A 20,109-nucleotide genomic window follows, 5' to 3' on the forward strand; every position below is an offset into this window, starting at 1 on the left:
ATAAATTTTGACTGTACTAATGCATGGTATTATTCATGTCTGCAAGGAGATATGGTTTGCATTATCGAGATACTAAGAAGAGTAGAGATGAGAGCTTGGGCCACCTTTACCACGAGTTGCCTCAGTCCTGAAGATACTTCAGGTGCAAACTTTGTTTGCTTACACTTTTATAAAAAATTAACTAAATTTACTATAGTCTAACCAAGTGGGGGAAAAACTTTCAACATCAATTATAAATCTTGTTTCTTTTCCATTTCAACTATATTTATTTATTTTTTTATTTATTCCAAAAAAGTATTTGTTATTCAAAATAATTGAAATTAAAGAAGTCTAACAGATTCATAATTCTCCATATTAGTCAAAAACATTTTCTAAATCTAATATTAAAATCTTTGCTATTAACACACAGTGATTTAATGAGATTTATTTAACTGTTTTTGTAATAAGTCATAGAACTGTTTGGAATCCCTTTTTCCATCTTCTTTGGGGGAAGGGGATTTACTCCACTAAAATATACGGAGCTTCTTTTTGTTTTTAATATAAGTCTTATAATTCGATCATTTACAATATTGTTATTTTGTATTCTATTTTCCCTTTAACATCCATTAAAATTAGTACTCTACAAGAACCTTTGATATGTTCGTCTATTCCACTGCATAACATAGTAAAACAATCTATATCTTTTATTATTATTATTATTATTATTATTATTATTATTATTATTATTATTATTATTATTATTATTATTTTAACGGTATCTCCATGGAGTCAAAAGACTCATCGCAGGAGACCTGACATTGAAACACTAATCATTATTTTACACAATACCTGTCATACCTCTCCTTAAATTCATTCACAGTTGAAGCATTCACAACCACCTCTGGCAAAGCATTCCGCCCATTCACAACCCTCCAAGTAAAAAATCTAGTCCTAGCACCCTTGTTAACCAATTTGATGTGATGTTTTGGCAATCTTTGCAATATGCCCTTTAAACTTAAGTTCTCTGTCCACAATAACTCCCAAGTCTCTTGTCTCATCAACTTCCTGCAGTTCAGTTCCGTTAACATAGTAAACAGCATGCGATGTCATCCTCCCGAAGTGAGGATGTCATCCTCACGAACCTTACACTTAGCCACGTTGAGCTGACAGCCAATTACCTCAGTCCATACCGTCAGCCTATTTAAGTCACCCTGTAAAATATCCACATCATTTGAATTGATTATCGCTCTTCCCAATTTTGCATCATCAGCAAACAAGTGGATATTTCCATTCAAGGTATTTCCAATATCATCGATGTACAAATTAAACAATAGAGGACCAAGAACTGAGCCCTGAGCTACACCACTAGTCACTTGCCTTTTCCTGGACTTAGCTCCTCCGCAAACCACTCTTTCATATCTGTCCACCAGCCATCCTTTAATCCAAATCACCATCTTCGGTTCCAAACCCATTTGCTCTAATTTATATAACAGAGTTCTATGTGGAATCCTGTCACAAGCCTTTGCAAAGTTAAGCAGTATCACTGAGTAAGGATTTGCTTTATCCAACTCCACTGTTACTTTATTATAGAAAGTAAGCAAATTACTTAGGCAAGACCTACCCTTCACAAAACCATGTTGTCCCTTATAAAGTATCATATTGCTGTCTATCCAGTCCTGAATTCTAATTTTAACCAATTTCTCCAAAATCTTAACCACCACTCCAGATATATTGATTGGTCTATAATTTGCAACCTCAGTCTTAGAGCCTCCCTTGTGCAATTGAACTATTTTTTCCTCTTTCCACTCTATTGGCACTTTACCAGAACTGAGGCTTAAATTAAACATTCTGGTTAGAGGAGTTGCTAATTCTCTTGCACATTCTCGTAACACATGGGCCGATATGCCATCTAACCCAATGGCAGTGTTAGCATTAAGGTTCTTTAATGTACTCTTTTGTACCCTTTTGTAATCTTTAATTCCATTTTTTTGTTTCTGTTATCACAGCCATATTAGTGTTTCTAAAGTTTTATTAATTCCATTTTGTTGTTGTTGTTTTGAACATTTCATGTGGTTACTTTTATGATGGCTGAGATTCATAATCATATATCCTTTCCTGATCATATATTGTTCAAATTCCGAAGAAATTTGCAGTCTGAGAAATTAGACTGATTTTTTATTGATGAGTTAACCAGGCTTATGCAAAACTCCTAAACTGGAGATCTAGAGTATCTCTTAGTTTGGCACTATTTCCAGAGCTGTCAGGTTGGGAGGCTGTACCTGTTGCATAGTTGCATAGCTACCGCTGATACAGCCGTTCAGGTATTTTTGCTTGCAAGCCTCCTTCCTGTATCAAGACCATTAAGGAGAAGTAGGTTATGATATATTATTATTATTATTAATATTATTAAGATACGCTGTAACAACGTATGCTATGCTTTCCCACAAACTAAATAGGTTAATCTCGTTACAGTACAAAATGATAAAATTGATGTTTTGGGAAAAAAGAGACAATAGCGACTTTATATACACTGCAATGACAGAACACAAAATACTGACAGCAAAACATTTATGTCACTATGCAGCTTTGCGAAAACATTATTTCGATGCCAACTACAGGACAGTCGGAAATACATACCGTATAACAAGATCAGACAACTAATTATATCACATATAAATACAATAATCATTTTGGAAAGGCCACACGAAACTTCTACATCCCAGACATGATAAACAAATTACCTTTTGAATACAGAACCTTGACAAACTACAATAGCCTGAAAAGAACTCTAAGGACATACTATGAACAAGAAACACGCACCCAAAATACCATACAAACTTAATGAAACACACAATATATTCCTTCAAGCTTCCAGTTCAGCGACGCATCAATACATTCCAAGTCATCGTGTGTGTGTGTGTGTGTGTGTGTGTGTGTGTGTGTGTGTGTGTGTGTGTGTGTGTGTGTGTGTGTGTGTGTGTGTGTGTGTGTGTGTGTGTGTGTGTGTGTGTGTGTGTGTGTGTGTGTGTGTGTGTGTGTGTGTGTGTGCGTGCGTGCGTGCGTGTGCGTGCGTGTGTGCGTGTGTAAACAAATGTAAATAATGTTGTATCATATGTAATTGAATGTATGTAATGTATGTAATAACTGTAACAAATATATGTAATGTAATTTAAAAATATATATTATTATAATTTTTTGTTAATTTTGAAATAGAAATTTAATAGATAAAATGTAAAAAAAACAACAACAACTAGTGTATATATTTATACAAATTTAATTCATAACCAATATTGTCAGGATGAAAGAGATCACTCTTAGCATATTATATTAATCATTATAAATATGTATGTGAAAAAAACGTAAAATACATTGTTATTATTAATAAAAAAATTATTAATATTATTTTCAATTTAAAAATAGCATTGTGAAAAAGTGAAATGAATCCAATATCGTTAATATGAAAAATATCTCTCTCTTAACACATGAAATGAATAATTGTAAATATGTATGGTAAAATGGAAAATAGGTTGTTAGTTATTATTATTTATGTATTTAAATAAGATATTCACTTATCATTAAATACTGAATATTTTTGTGAACAAAAATGTAATAGTAATACTTCAGTTGTATATTTGTAAATATTTTGTATAAATGAAGAGGATAATAAACTTTGTGAAAAATATATATTATTATTATTATTATTATTATTATTATTATTATTATTATTATTATTATCTGAGACCTCCAGGGAGTCAAGGACTCGTTTTTATATTAAGTATTTTAATATTTTGATATCCCAATTAGAAGCAGATATATTGATATTCAATTTGGAAACAGGATGAACAATTCTTATTGCAGTTGTCTAAATTCTCGGTTTGAAGAGCTGTCTGACCTCTGATTCAAATCTAATAAACAAACGGAACTTGATCTATACTTGACTATATACATTATACGGTTGCGCGCAGTTAGCCTAGTGACTATACGCTTCGCAACCATACGCCTGGGCAAGGAGTGTTATATGTTCGATTCCCGTCGACGAAGATTTTAAGGATCTTCCTAAACCATAGCCAAGTTAGCTGGTCTTGAGTGTGGACAGCAGGGTTTTCTCCACCAGTTTATCTGGGGTTTTTCATCCCAGAAACAGGCAAACACCGGCCCTGTGAACACACAGGTTATATTAAGGCAATGAAGGCAACGTGAAACCACCTTGATCCTAGTCATTTCCCTGGATGGTGGCGTATATATATATGTATATATATATACGCCACAATAAACTACTGAAACAATTCCCCTACATGTTTCCTATAAAACCCTTTAAGCAACGTAAATGTTTCTATCATATCTACACCTTTTGTCCTATCAACCATCTTGTGCAAGAAACACATCCTCCTTCGATTCTTATTGGGAACAGTCCGCTGGCCATCTTGGTCACTTGCCACTGAATCCTCTCCACCACTTTCTCACCTCCAAAAAACCCAGGGAACCAAACTTTAGCACAGCAATCCAGATGTGGACCTATCAAGGCAGTATAAAGAGGAATAACTATTTTCTTATCTCTATATGTCAATATGTTCTTCAATAGCCAAGTAACCGCATAGACTACCTTTGGCAATCTTAACAATATATCTGCTAAACTTTCTCTCTCTCTCTCTCTCTCTCTCTCTCTCTCTCTCTCTCTCTCTCTCTCTCTCTCTCTACTGCCAACCCTAAACCTCTAGCTTTATCTACTTCTGGGGTACAGTGCCACTAATGTGATTCAGTCTTATGACATATTTATCCCAAAATGTATAACTTTACATTTCTCGACATTATACTGACAGCCATTTAATTTTGCCCGTACAGATAATCTATTTAAATCGTTCAGCTAGCTCCTCACATCATCTTGATTAACTATTACTGTACCTAATTTCGCATTATCAGCAATCAACCGAATATTTTCTTTCAGGTTATTTCCTACATTGTTTATGTACAAATTAAACAGCAATGATTCTTCACTGAACCTTGCGGCACACAACTAGTTACCTGTTATCGCATCAATTCTCTAGGTCCATACACCACTTTTTGATATCTGTCCAAGTGTCACCCTATTATGCACTTAACCAGTGTTATCCATTCCCATTTGTTCTAATTTTTGTAACATAATTCATGTGGTATTCTGCAAAGCCTTTGTAAAATCCAATAAAATCATCACGCAGCATTTCCTTTAACCAACACAGCTGTTACTCTATTATAAAAAGTTAGTAAATTACTGAGGCATAACCAACTCTTCAGAAAGCCATGGCGACCTTCATACAGTATCATATTTTTATATACCCATTCTTGAATTCTCTTTCTGACCAATTTTTCCAGTATACTATTAGCACATGCTTGATCTACTCATTTATCTATAATTTGCGACTGCAATCTCGAAACCTCTTTTTTGCAGTAGAATTATTTTACCATCTTTCTGCTCTTTGCGCACTCTACCAGACCTCAGCCTTACATTAAAGAGCCTAGTCAGAGTGATTGAGATTCTGCAATATCCTAAGCACCACCAATTCATCCATCTCTGTTCTCACATTAGTGTCTGTCACATGTTAAAGCAGTAACCTCACTAGGATGATATACCTTTGCAAAGCGGCCATGCACTAACTCAACTATTTTGTGTCATTCTGTTACCTTCTGACCTTTGTCACTCATTAAGGTTAATATTCCATAGTCGTTCTTCCTCTTACTTGCCACATAATGAAAGAACCCTTTGTGATTTCATTTGGCCTGTTTGGCTGGATTCTTCTCCTAATCACGTCGCCGTCAATGTGATTAAAATACATCACACCTCTACACTTCGTATCCATCATATATTTCAATCTAATGTCAATGGTATTACAATTTTAATATGCACTTCGCATCCGTGGTAAGCTAGACGTATATATACGTCTTGGCCGGCTGGTGTATAATCTAATTTTGCCTTCCTTCCCATGGTGTTCACCTTTCTTGCCTGAGCCTTATATTAGTCCTAAGATTGATGGTTACCTTTCTCTTTGTATACCTTCCACAGAATTTTTCTTCTTCTGCAGCTCGTATATAATTATAATACTCATCCATCTAACTCCTACCCGAGTAACCCTCCTTTCCTTATGTACACAATTTAATATTTCTTCCTCTTAATGATTCTTAACAATAGCGGGTGCACTACTAACATTAACATCCTTATCCTCCTTCAGTACGGAATGGAATACCATTTTATGTGTGAAATATTATTCTGAATTGCCTGAAGTTTTTGTATAGATATTGTAATGTATTCTGTTTTCTGTTATTTATCGATATTTAGAACATATTATGGAAAATTTGTTCAGCTATTCTTAGTGTCCATCCTTATCCATAGAATACACAAATACATATATAAATAAATGTTCTGAATTTTTTCCACAATAGGTAGAGTTGATTCATCACTAAGTTACTTTGGAAATTGGAGGGAAGGCAGCCTACACCTTAGGCCATCAAAAATTGTCCAAATCATTGAATTTTATGTAACTTCAGGTTTATTCCAAACGTTTGACTAAACCAATAAAAAATTACCCTTGCCTTATTCCAATTCATATTAGATGTGTATTATGTTGAATATATCCTTGAAAACGTCACTGAGAATATCGATCTTCTGATAAATATTTCTTAGCAATTCAATTAAATATAAAATAGCTTCAATAAATCTTATACGTTTTCTAAAAATTAAATCCGATCTAATGTGTCTGGAATGTGATAGAGCATGACATCAATATCCATAAGTTTTAAAAGAGGTAAACCGTGAGCAGACATATCGGTACACAATAAATAACGGAAAAAACCTACGTAGAAAGATTACTTATTAGTTTAATTTTCGCCTGTGTGTCACAGGCATCTTCAGTATATTAAGGTCAAAATTAAACACTAACTGACAATTCCAAAAAGCGCCACCTAAGTAGCTGGTGTAAGATAACTAAAAAGGTCAATAACTTTCCTAAAAAAAAAAAAAAAATTAATACAATAAAAATTTAGGAAAGATTAGCTGATTTGTAAAGTACTATCTCCCATAAAGGGGATAGATGTAAGCCGTCGGATCTGTTTAAGTTAGGAGAATGAAGTAGAGTTTCACATGTTTCTTTATAAAGGGGTTCCATGAGAAACTGACTTTTGTGAAGAACTCTTGTCGTTCTTTAATGAACTCTGTGTCAAGTGAAGATGGCATGTTCAGTAAGTCCAGAGACTATTGGAAATAATGTTGTTTTTTTTTTTTTTAGGAAAGTTATTGACCTTTTTAGTTATCTTACATCAGCTACTTAGGTGGCGCTTTTTGGAATTGTCAGTTAGTGTTTAATTTTGAGCTTAATGTACTGAAGATGCCTGTGACACACAGGCGAAAATTATACTAATAAATAATCTTTCTACGTAAGTTTATTTCCGTTATTTATTGTGTACCGATCAATATCCATGTTTACAGGACCGATTTGTAAGAAGCAGTTGTGGATAACTTTGCAATATGCATGGCTGGAATTTCCTCAGGCAACTGTTATTCATTTGGTAAACTCAATGCCTCGGAGAGTGCAGGCTGTTACTCGCACTAGAGGTGGACCAACATGCCATTAAGTATGAATCTCTAATGTTTTGTCCATAGGTTTATATAATTGTATTAAACAGCACCAAATTTACTATTATTATTATTATTATTATTATGTGATACCTCCAGAGAGTCTAATTAAATATCGAGGGAGGGCACACTACCCTACTTCACTAAATGCATCTCATCCTCTCCAACCTCGACACTACTACCATCAACGTCAAATATCGCCCATCATCATCATCATCACCACCACCAACAACAACAACAGTATTTTTTTATATGTAAATTACGTGTTCTGAAGGCTGAATTGTCTGTGCGCTCGATGAAGACTCCGAGTTTCTGGAAGAAAAAGCCCTGCTGCCATCGTTCATATGAGATCTGCTAACTCACCTTCAACTGAAAAAGCTCATATAAGGATTCCCATCATCACGACGAGAATTTACAGCCGACTTAGTTAATTTGCACGATTAAAAACATAACTTTAAATGCGAAAAACACGACATTTTCTACAAAGGCTGATTAACTAGGGACTGAATAGATGAAAGATAAAAAACGTTTTAGCTGATGACTAAAACCGAACCGAAAACTACCTGTCTTCTGAACCGTGTTTCTTTTTTTATGTAGCTTTCCAGTATCTGTGGAAGAGTACATAACTAGAGTCCAGAGACTATTAAAAATAATGTCGAGACATAATTCGATATCTTTGATATTACATTATGAGGAGATGTGATCAGCAGGGTCTAGTCATATTTTTTTTTTTAAAAAAATGTCTTCGGGTACCGTCAGTAATAATGGACGCCAGTTCCCTCGAACTGATGACAATTGATGAAAACACGCATAATGCAGAACAAAATGTCCTTAAGAAAGTCATTAGAATGAATTTTTCAGGGAAATATTATAATTTATCTGGATGTCACTCTTCAGGACAGCATTGAAAAATTTTAAATAAAAATTTGAGAATACCAACCGAAATTTGAGGCCAGTCATTTAAATATGAATGAATGTGAAATTAACATTCTCAGCAACTATACTGATGAGAAAAGTGCTCCAACTCATTTTAATTTTCATGAAAGATCAGGAAAGATTTTAGCATATCTTTCTTGGAATAACTAAGAATGTTTTAAAATTTTAGACATATTGATGCTCACTCTGAGGTTAATATCATTGAATACTGGATTTTACTTTTTAAAAAAATGAGCTAACGCCTTTTATTCTCTTATATGGAGTAAGTGAGGCTTTTTAACCCTATCTATCTCTTGAAGACAATGGCCAATTCATTTTCCAGGCAGCCAATCAGATATATAGGAGGCCCAAAACTATCACTATTTATAAGCGGCAAACTATGATGAGACTGGCAAAGAACTCCTGCCATCTAGTAGTCCCTAACTCCAACACTAGAAGAATAGGTTATTGTCTTAAATAGTGTTGCTTCTACTATTGATTTTGTTGTGGTCACTGCAAGAAAAATTTCGAGGAGAAGAAATCCACTAACTTGGGAAACCACTGGAAAAAAGCTCAGAATTATTCCTCTCGTCGGCGATTAGATTTGAACTTACGAGAGTGTACTGAAAATTTGGTATAATCACCATGAAGGAATTGAGTTCGAACCATGTAACTTGCAAGTTATTCTACATATATCCAGAACGAATTGTTATACTTGTCACAACGCTACTGCATCGTTTACAATCCTTTGAGAAAAATTCTTTCCCTTGTTCCCTAAACCAGTCTTCAGCTGCAGATATGACTTTATTATCACTGGTAAATTTTGTTTCTTTCAAATGTTTCTTTAAATTTCGGAATAGGAAATAGTCAGATGGGGATAGGTCTGGCAAATAGCGTGTGTAACAGACATGGAAAAACGAAGTTGGTATTTTCATTGGATTTCATGAGCAGTGTGATCAGGTGCGTAGTCCAGCAAAATAGCATGCCTCTGCTCAGTTTCCCGCTGCTCTTTTCCTTTCATGCCTCTTTCAATTCCTTCACTGCTGCTGCTGTAACAGTTTCACTTTGTTTCAGGTAATTGGTAAGGATTACATCATCCGTAAGTCAAAAGATAATGCCAAGATCTTTCCTTGCTGACGTTTAGTTTTTCGGAACTTCTTTGACAGTGGAGAACCTTGGTATCATTACACCATTGACTACTGTTTGGTCTCTGGGTCGTGGTGATGAAGCAATGTTTCATCAACAGTCACAGTATCAGCCTAACATTTGCAAATGATTTCTCAAAATGACCCGAAAATACCCTGAGATAACAGCACACATTCTCTCTTTTGGTCGGCATTTAATTAAACATTAAGGATCCCACTTTGCTGAGAGCTTCTACATGTCCCGATGTTGGTGGACAGTTACCCCGACTCGTTCCCTGGATATCTTAAGAGTCTTTGCAGTATTTCTGGCTGGTATTCGTTTATAATCAAGGAAGATGGCATGCACCACATCGATGTTTTCAGGTGTGATCGCTGTGGAAGGTCTTTCTGACCTGGGACATCTGCTGTCTCAGGATGCCCAGTTTTAAACTTGGCTATCCATCTGGCAACTATTCGATGTGCTGGGGAGAAGTTCCCCCAAAGACTCACATAAATTTTGGTGAATCTCAGCTGTGGACATTTCTTTCGGCATGAGAAACGTGGTGATGGCTTTCACCTGTTTGACTTCAAATTTCTTCAAAACTGCTGAGACATGTTATTATATATCCTGAAAGCAAAAGAACAAAGTATTATAATTTGATGGAACATGTGGATTAAATAATTTCAGGACATGTTCTTTTTTGTGGTTATCTGTTGTTTCTGTATCCTATTTTTCCTATGTGTATATCAGAACTTTTCTGCCCCCCCCCCCCCCGTTGTATGTCAATCATCTGGCAGCCTAGAGCTGTGGATCCAGAAGAACGACGATTGTGTTACAGGTGCCTTGTCTAATTGTATGAATAAAAAATCAGATATTCATAAATAATGATATTCATAAATAAGTTCATAAATGTTCATAAATGATATTCATAAATAAAAAAAAATAATAAAAAAGTTATTCATAACGATATTCATAAATAATGAAAAATAAATCAGATAATGCCATTTATTCCCTAACTAGCTTTTGGAGACTGAGTGGGCAGTTCAAACTCCACCGGTAGCCAATCAGAGTTAGCTGGCCCATGTCTATCACTAATTATAGGCAGCCACAGATGAAGAGGCTGACAAACCATTGCTGTCATCTCTTGGTACCTAACCCTAACAGGATATGTTACTGTCTGAAATAATGTGGGTACTACGGTCGATTTTCTTGAATTTATGGGAAGAAAAACCCGAGTTTCTGGAGGAAAAACCCGCCTTCCCGTTCCAGAGATCAACTAACTCGGGAAATGGTCGTAAATAGGCTTAGAAAAAGTTCCTCCAGTCGGCGACTAGACTTGAACCTAAGTCTAATTTCGAGCGACCGAGCGCAGAGGACACAAGCGCCATTTCCACTGAGTTACACATCATCCTCAAATTTTTCCTGGATAACATCATCAACAGAAAAGGTTTAAGTAGAAATCACATGCTCCTTTTTAAACCTTCCCAACTCATCTATTATAATATGAGCCCTTTGATAACAGTTTTCTAATTAATAATCTTCATTAAAATCACTCTCATAACATTGCATATTTCTTGCGATTTCTTTTATCATAATGCTCATTGTTATACTTATGATTTAAGCTAATGCCATGTTTTTTATGCATTTGAATGAATTAAACTTGTTTTTTTAGGAACATAAACAGACTAACATGTATGGTAGGAGTAGTAGCCTCCTAAAGGTTTTGAATTTGAATTTCCCTTAAGTATTCTGTTGTGGCAGCTCAAGACAAACAATGTGCAATATGTTTGGCTTCAAATACATAAGAAATCTTTAGATTAAGTATTATACTTCTAATTTCCATGTGATACTCCTTTAATGTTTATTGTCAAAGTTGTTCAGAATAAAAAACTGCATATGATCCAATCTCACTTCACTATCCCGATATATTTCATCCTTCTTAAGGGATAGCTAAGTCCTCCTTTCTATCTTAGAATAACTCTTTTCTAAACACAACGCTTCCAACTAAGATAAACCATTGGTCTTAAATGCTCTCCATCAATTTGCTCTATAAGAACTGCAATATAACCAAATGGTCTCCCCCTTCATTATTATTATTATTATTATTATTATTATTATTATTATTATTATTATTATTATTATTATTATTATTATTATTAAGAGACACCTTCAAAGAGTGTGGGACTCATCGAGGGAGATCGCATACTACACGCACCAGCTATTATACTTATTCTTGAATTCATTCACACTGCTTGCACTCACAATATCTAATGGGAATCCATTCCAATCACGCATCACCCTGTGAGAGAACAACTTAGCCCTCACCCCCTTGTTAGTGGCATTCATTCTTAGCTTCCAAGTATGCCCTCTTGTCCTTTCCTTACCTTCCATAATTGAAAAATTCCATCAATTGAAATCGTGTGTGACCTTATCAGAAGTTTGTAAGTTTCAATCATATCATCCCGCTTTCTCCTGTTTGCTAGTGTCTACAGTCTACAAATTCTCAATCTGTCTTCATAATCAGTATTCCACAATTCTGATATCATTTTAACACTCTAATTTGCACTCTTTCCACTATATCAGAAACACAACAGAAACTTGGAGACCAGACCTGCGCACAGTAGTCCAAGTGTGGTTTTATCAAGGCCTTGTAAAGAGGAAAATACATACTTATCTTTACATATTAACGTTTGTTTCAGCATTGTAATTATCTTTGATTTGTATTTGCAATCTTTGCCACTAGGCCCCTGAACTTCAACTTCATATCTACTAACACTCCAAGATCTCTAGCCTCATCAGATTCTTCTTACATAATCCTACCAATATAATACGCCATTGGATATCTAATCATGCCAAAAATGAATGACTTTACATTTACTGACATTGAACTGACATTCATTTTCGCATGCCCACAGTTTCAGCCTATTCAAATCATCCTGTAAGTACTGCATATCAGCAGCATTTCTGATTACCCTACCTACCCTTCCATCATCAGCAAATAGCTGTATCTCGGTTGTCAAAACCTTCCCAATATCATTAATGTATAAATTGAATAACAGTGGACCAAGCACTGATCCTTGTGGCACACCACTTGTAACCCTAAACCTTGCAGACTCACATCCCCAGATACCACTTTTTGATATCTGTCAGTCAGCCATCCTCTTATCCGTGCTAATATTCTCTAAATAATTTATGTAACAGTCTATCATGCTGCATTCTGTCAAAAGCCTTAGCCAAATCCAAAAGTATCACGGTGTATCCATTCCCCTTGTCTAGTTCAATGGTGACATTTTATAGAATGTGAGCAAGTTTCTTAAACATTACCTTCCCTCAGTAAACCCATGTTGCGCATTGCAAAGTACAGATTCACTGTCAACCCATTGCTGAATGCAAGCCCTAACCAATTTTTCCGAACCTTTCACCACCTTCCCTGGTATACTAATTGGTCGATCGTTGGATACATCGGCTTTGCACCACCCCTGTGTAATGGATTTACCATGTATTCTTTCTATTCCTACAAAATCTTTCCTGTTCTGAGACTCATTAAACAGCCTGGTCAAAGGAACAGCGATTTCAGCTGAACACTCTTTTAGCACACTTGCTAATATCTTCTAATGATTAGTATATCGCTATCTGGCATTCATTCCAAGATTACCTCCTAAGCTGTAATAGAATAACTCTCTTTCTTCGGTAGTGCTTTCTGAAGTAGTTATGACAAGACTTAGACCACTGTGATATTAAACGATCTTGCTGCAAATTTTGCCACTTTCATTCTTTCATTTAATGATTTGCATCTAAAATATCTTCTTCTTTCACCGAAAAAAAATCTAACCCTTGATTTAGGCCTTGTACTGTCGTAAATATTCCGTGTAATTTTGCATTGGGTACAGATTTTAGTCAGTATTCAAAACAAGTAATATGTGGATATGATGGAAATCGGCAGAATACTAAATAATACGGTAAAATGTATGTCTGTAAAGAATTAATGATGAAGATATCATCATCATCATCATCATCAACAACAACAACCATGGGGTCTAGTGCCAGTACGTGTCAGCTGCCATCTTGATATGATTCTTCCTATGCATTCTATTTTGTGCAAGATGACTTACTTTGTGTATAGAGTTTCCGCACCATCTGACAATGGCATCTCCCCATTCTCTGTTTGGTCTTCCTCTTTTGTTCTTTCCTTCAATCATTCCAAAAGGCAACGTTTTCAACTTTCTCTCATCATTCATTCTACATATATGGCCAAATAGACGTAGTTTCCTTTTGATTATTTTTTGAATCAGATTTTCTTTTGGTTGTATTTGTCTGCAGATTTTCTTTTGGTTGTATTTGTCTGCAGATTTTCTTTTGGTTGTATTTGTCTGCAGATTTCCTCATTGTTCACTTTCTGTATCCGGCTTATTCTCAATATCTTTCTATAGCACTTCCTCTCAAATGCCAATATCCTCCTTTCAGATTCTCTCAGGAGGACCCAGGCCTCGCATCCATAAAATAGTTGTTGCTCCCGCTATTCTATTTTTATCTCTTTTTTTGGGGTCCAAGTCATGCATCATGTAGCATCCAAGATATGTGAAGTGTTCTAAATTTTCCAGTTGAAATCTGTCTATCGTAACTCTGTTTAGTAACTCCTGTTTTCCGAAAATCATTGTTTTAGTTTTTTCAAAGTTGACATTTAGTCCATATCTTTTTCCTTCTGTGCATAGTGTTTGCAATGTCTGTTCCAGCTTTGCTGCATCTTCTTCAATCAGGACGATGTCATCTGCAAAGCAGAGGTAGTTTATTTTCATGCCATTTATTGAAATACCTCCACCTTCTTCTTTAATCTTATCTAGTGTTCTTCCCAGATGTGTGATGAAGATAATTGGTAATATTAGGTCCCCTTGTCTTGTGCCTTGACTAGTGGCAAACCAATCTCCAGTCTCACCTGCTATTCTGATTTTTGCTTTTTCTTGGCTGTTTATATCTTTCCGCAGGCGGATCAATTTATTGTCCACACTATAGGATTCGAAGACAGCCCATATTATATTTTGGTCAATATTATCAAATACTTTTTGGAAGTCTACGAAACAGCAATATATCTTTTGGTTCATTCTTCGAGCTTTCTCTGCTATTAGTCTTAGTGTGAGTGTTTGTTGCACTGTACTTCGATCTCGACGAAATCCGGTTTGCTCATCCAGAAGATATACCTCCATATGTCCCTTCAGGCGTTCTGTTAGTATTTTCATCAGCATTTTTCCAAGATGACTCCTTAATGCAATAGTCCTGTAATCGGTGCATTCTAAGGCACTGCCTTTCTTATGAAGAACGACCAAGACCGATTTTTTCTACTCTTCGGAGGCATACCCTGATCTCCATATTTCATTACACAGCTTATGCATTTCTTTTACAACTGATTCTTCCCCATATTTTAGCATCTCACCTATTATGCTGTCATCTCCAGGACTCTTGTTGTTCTTGAGATGTTTTATAGCCTTATTCACCTCCTCTTCCAAGATGTAATTTTCAAAGATCTCTGCTGGTGGAGAGATTGCTTTTAGTTCTTTGATTTCTTTTGTTGCAGTATCATTTAGTTGATTTTTATATAGTTCGCTGCAATATTTGTCCATCTGTGTATGATTTCTGTCTTGTCCATGAATTCTTTACCATCTTCATCCTTGACTGCTACTGATCTTATTTGCCACTTTCTACTGACATTTCTTATAAGTTTGTAGACCTCTCTAGTTTTGTGTTCTCCATAGTACTGTTCAATGTCTTTGCATTGGTCCTCTAACCATTTGGCTTTATCAGATCTTGCTGCTTTCCGTACTTCATTACATTTTTGACGTTATAACTCATCTGCTGGCTCTGAATTATCTCTTTTAAGTTTCAGTTCTCTTTTTTCTTGTACCAATATTAGGGTTTCCTGAGTTATCCATTTCTTGTTGATCTTTTCTCTTTCAGGAATTACTTCCTCTACTGCTTTTTTTTTAGCACTAGTCAGTCGTTCTGCTCTTGCGTTTATAATTTGTTTTCACTTGGGGTCTTAAGCTTGTTTTTCACTTGGGGTCTTAAGCTTAGTTTCCAATATGTTTTGATATGCTGTTCTTAGCCTGTCTTCATTTAGCTTTGAGATATCTCTAGCTTTTTGGAACTTTCCTTTGTACTTCTGTTTCAGTTTTAGTCTTATATTCGAAATCACAAAGCTGTGGTCCGAATCAATGATGAAGACAGGGAACGAAAATGAACTACAACTTATACGATTCTAAAATACGAAAAATGTGAGCCGCATTGAACAGTTTCGTTTACTTTAGATTATTTTATTTGAGTCATTTTTTGAAGATGGAATTATTTAGTAGAGAAATCAACGCTTTTATTTAGATGGACCAGCTGTATTGGGTTTCAATTAATTTGTTTCACTTGGACCAAGTACATAACACTAGTGACTAATGTTGAACCGTGAACTATTTCGAACAAGCATGCGCTTCGTTTAACGTTTGCGAAGCATAATATAGTATTAGAGAGAGTGATGCTCTCAGCTGAGCTGTGTAGAACGAATGTGAGATTCGTCGTTAATATTTCCCCTCCCCCCCTTTTTGCTTTTTATCAAGATTTCGGATGGTTCTTTTATTTTTTTTTTATCCTTGATTGAAGCCATTCAATTCTGAATAACGTAAGCAAATGTTATGCCGCTTTTTTACCACTTATCAACTTAATGTAACTTTTTTCCCCCTCAGCTTTTCCATACATATTACTGTATATATCGGAATGCCACTTGTCCCAACTAATGTGATATTTGAGTATCAGTAATATTGCGATGGTAAAGTTTGCAACTAAGTAGAGAAAATGGCATCTCTTCCCCCACGTAGGAATTCTGGGGCTTCCAAACCTCAAAGGCAGGTTTTGTCCCCTCTTCAAATTCTTATTCAGATGGGTTTTCCAAAACATAGAGCGTAAGTAATGGGACATAGTCTTAATTTGATGTTTTTGTTTTTATTTTTTTTCTTTATTCAGATATAGTATTTTATGATTCACGTCATGACTTGAGGAATCAACTTTTTAAATCGAAGGTGAGTTAACAAGTCTTATATTGAGATGACAGTACTTTTAATTCTTGAAACTTGGGTTTTCTTCCTGCGAATACAGGCAAACTGGCCAGAGAATCACCGAACGTTCGATAATTAATTGAACCAAACTTACTTGGGTTTGAATGATTCTTTTTCTTTCAAAAAATGCCGTAGTTTTTTCATCTTACCTTTGACAATGCTCATTTCTGGACTGACTGTTACTTCTAGCCTCTCTTGGCATAATCATATTATTTTTATCCATAGCTTCCAAAAAATTTGTCATTTTTTTTTCTCCCTAAAGATGATACTTTCCATATGTCTAGTCTGTACAAAGCAAATCCATCCAACTTTAGAATATGACTCTTATATTTGGGGGTGGTGCACTTAAAACCTCTCGAAAAATTCTTGATGCATTTCAGATGATGGCAGTTAAATCGATTGATTTTTTTTTCTTCCCCTTTCACTCCCACAGACATTCTTTATCTACTGTCACAGAGTTTCTGCATTGTTTCTTCTACATTTATTTCCTTTCACATTATAAAGCAGAAGGCACCTGTCATATCATTTATTTTGGCTCCCTACAGTAATGCAATCAACAATTGCTGAATGTTATTTTGTTTGAATTGCTGACTCAACAAACGTTCTGATCCCATTCATTTATTCCTCTACCTCAATTCTGTGAAAAGCTTATCATGCAAAGTATACCATACATCTACAACCTCCAGAAAAATATTAACAGATTATTTTGCTCTTGACCACAGCCCACACATTTGCTATAAGTGCTTGTGTTTCTATGCCCCCAAGCCAAGCAGCCTTGTTTGTGTGTGTGTGTGTGTGTGTGTAGAGTAGTGATATTACACTGATAAAGCACTCATGATCTCTAGCAACTGGCAACCTTTCAGTCATTCAATACTCTTCCAAGTGAAAAACAACAACAAAATAAACTTGAATTTTTGTCTTTTAACCCACAACCTCTAGTGATGATCCCTTGTTATTTCTCCTCTCCATGTATTGAAAAATTTTTTCTTTGTCACTGTTATAAAATCTCTGTAGTAACTTGTGTTTCTATCATATCCCTTCTTTTTTACCTACCAACTGAACTTTGTAAATCATGCACCTTAAATCTATCCTCATAGGAAACATGCCCCTTCACCATCATGGTTTGCTTGCCTTTGAATCCTCTTTATCATTTCCTCATTCCCCCAAGAAACCCAGGTGATCAAACTGTGTAGGATATATTTTACATGAAAAATTGCACAAGATGGGTGCTGCGCTTGCTCACAGCAGATCAAAAACTCACTCGCATGAAAATCTCTGAACAGTGCTTGGAGCATTTTAACAAGAATAAAACTGATTTTGTGCATCGATTTATTACTATGGATGAGACTTGGATTCACCATTACACACCAAAATCCAAACAGCAGTGGACAGAAGCCGGTTGTTCAGCCCCAAGGAAGACAAGAAAAGATGAAAAAATGTGCTTGAAAAGACCAGGTTCGCAGAAGAAAAAAAAACATCTTTCATCAGGACAATGCACCGCTCACAAAGGTGTTTTGGCAATGGGAAAATTAAAGGATTTGCACTATGAATTGTTGGAACATCCACCCTATTCCTCAAATTTGGCTTCCTCTGACTTCTATCTCTTCCCAAAACTGAAACTTTTCTTCGCTGGTCAGCTTTTTTCTTCGAATCAAGAGATGAGTGCAGCTGTAAAGGGGTATTTTGCAGATCTTACTGAGAACCACTACAATACATTTATTTCTACGATGCTCCAGTGCCATTATGGGATAATGGCACTGGAGCATCGCTGAAATAAATGTATTAGTCTTAAGGGAGATTATGTTGAAAAATAATAATAATTTTGAAATTATAAATTTGTTTTTTCATTGTTAGGCCGAGAACATTTCTGACCACTCTAGGTTGAAAAACGAGTTCAATCCCGTGGTTGAAAAGCCACGAATTGAACTCATGTAGGACACAAAAAATCTTTATAAAGATTTCAAATATAGGTGAATTAGGTGGTCTTGCACTTCTGTAGATAGTTTTTTTTTCCTTTCAGAAACTTGTGTTTTATCCAGCAATAAAACACATGTAATCGATAGATATCACATGCTGGATTAACTGTTCTATCACAGCATTAATCAGGTTTTTGTAAAGCCTGTTTTTTTTTTTTTTTTTTTTTTTCTACGACTGGAAAGTAGCATGTATGGTGAGGATGTTATGATATTTGGCAGATCCAGCGCTTTTTCCCAATGTTAGATATGGGATTTAACAAAGTGCAACTTCTGGTATGGACATCTTTATGAAGAAGGTTCTTTCCCCTTTTTTGACTCCTTTTCTACTAACAGGAGTAGTTTAGTACTCGTACCTGTATTTTGATATGTGTGTATATCAGAATACTCTGTGTAACTTGGCTCACCTTTGGTTGTGTTTTGTTTTACTTTCATATATGACAGTGCTTTTGTAACAGTTTATAACTTTTATTATCATTTATTATTTTGTTAACAGATAATTAGAAAATTTAAGTTTTAAAATATTATTCATTATTTGAATAAAGTAGGTTGGTTGACATGCAAGGGCTGTTTTTTTGAAGGTTGGATAAATTATCAATTATCTGTATACACGCATACATATTTGTGTATGCGTAGAGAGAGCGAGAATGATTACACGCGTAATATTGCGTGATCTCTGAAAGTCATAAAAGAAACAGGTGATCATTGCAACATTGAGTATCGTTTTATTTGTTGATGACTAAGTAATTGGATTTAAGCCCCTACTCCCATTATATTCATCATGCCTTCTTACTTCAATCATAATCAGATTTTTCGTATGTGCCCTCAAGGGATGTATAGGATACTATGATAGTACTACATTTCATTATCACTGTTGAGTGATAATGTTGAGTTTTCAAATTAGTCTGTTATATGCCATTTATTGACAATAAATACAGTATTTATTGTCAGATCTCATATTTTGGTCTTCTAAGTGCATGAATCTACTTAGATCTTGGTCTTCATCTGGGTCTAATTCTTGGCATCAAAGACCTCTTTGATGATCTTTCCCCACCCATTATGAAGTAAACATACCATCTTGGATTAGCTCTGAACACACATTCCTGAATGCTAAGATGTTTAAGTTTTTTCTTAATATCTTTATTAATGTTAAACTCTGCTGTCGATGCCGTTATACACTGAACTGATTTTTCTAAGAACTCTCATATCTGTTTTCAAACAACTGTATTACATCTGAGATCCATGAGTTAATCCTACTTTGAATACCTGCTTGATAGTGAGTTATTTCTCTTATTCCATTTAAATTTATTCATTTGGTTCCTCCATGATATTAATTCATTTTATCCTATCTGTTTCCACATTTGGAATTGTGGTTAAGGCATTAGAGAGGTTAGTGAGGAATAAGAATCAAAATTAGTCTGAC

General features: G+C 35.3%; 1 protein-coding gene across 3 annotated transcripts in view; it reads left to right on the forward strand.

Annotated features, from left to right (window-relative positions):
* Window positions 1-15,837: 15,837 nt before the first annotated feature.
* Window positions 15,838-20,109, forward strand: part of LOC150102778 (ecdysteroid-phosphate phosphatase-like) — a 393,004-nt gene continuing 388,732 nt past the window's right edge. For 2 of the 3 annotated variants that reach the window (XM_090398940.1, XM_090398942.1), the window contains exon 1: window positions 16,168-16,560. In XM_090398940.1, the coding sequence (XP_090255066.1) occupies window positions 16,454-16,560 (107 nt within the window). In that variant the 5' untranslated portion in view covers window positions 16,168-16,453. Of the gene's footprint in view, window positions 15,889-16,167; window positions 16,561-20,109 lie in introns of those variants that run through there. The other variant, XM_090398941.1, reaches the window with a different exon arrangement.

This window comes from Typopeltis vanoorti, chromosome 10, assembly GCF_054136105.1.
Source record: "Typopeltis vanoorti isolate ZY-2024b chromosome 10, IOZ_Tvanoo_1.0, whole genome shotgun sequence".
Classification (NCBI taxonomy): domain Eukaryota; kingdom Metazoa; phylum Arthropoda; class Arachnida; order Uropygi; family Thelyphonidae; genus Typopeltis; species Typopeltis vanoorti.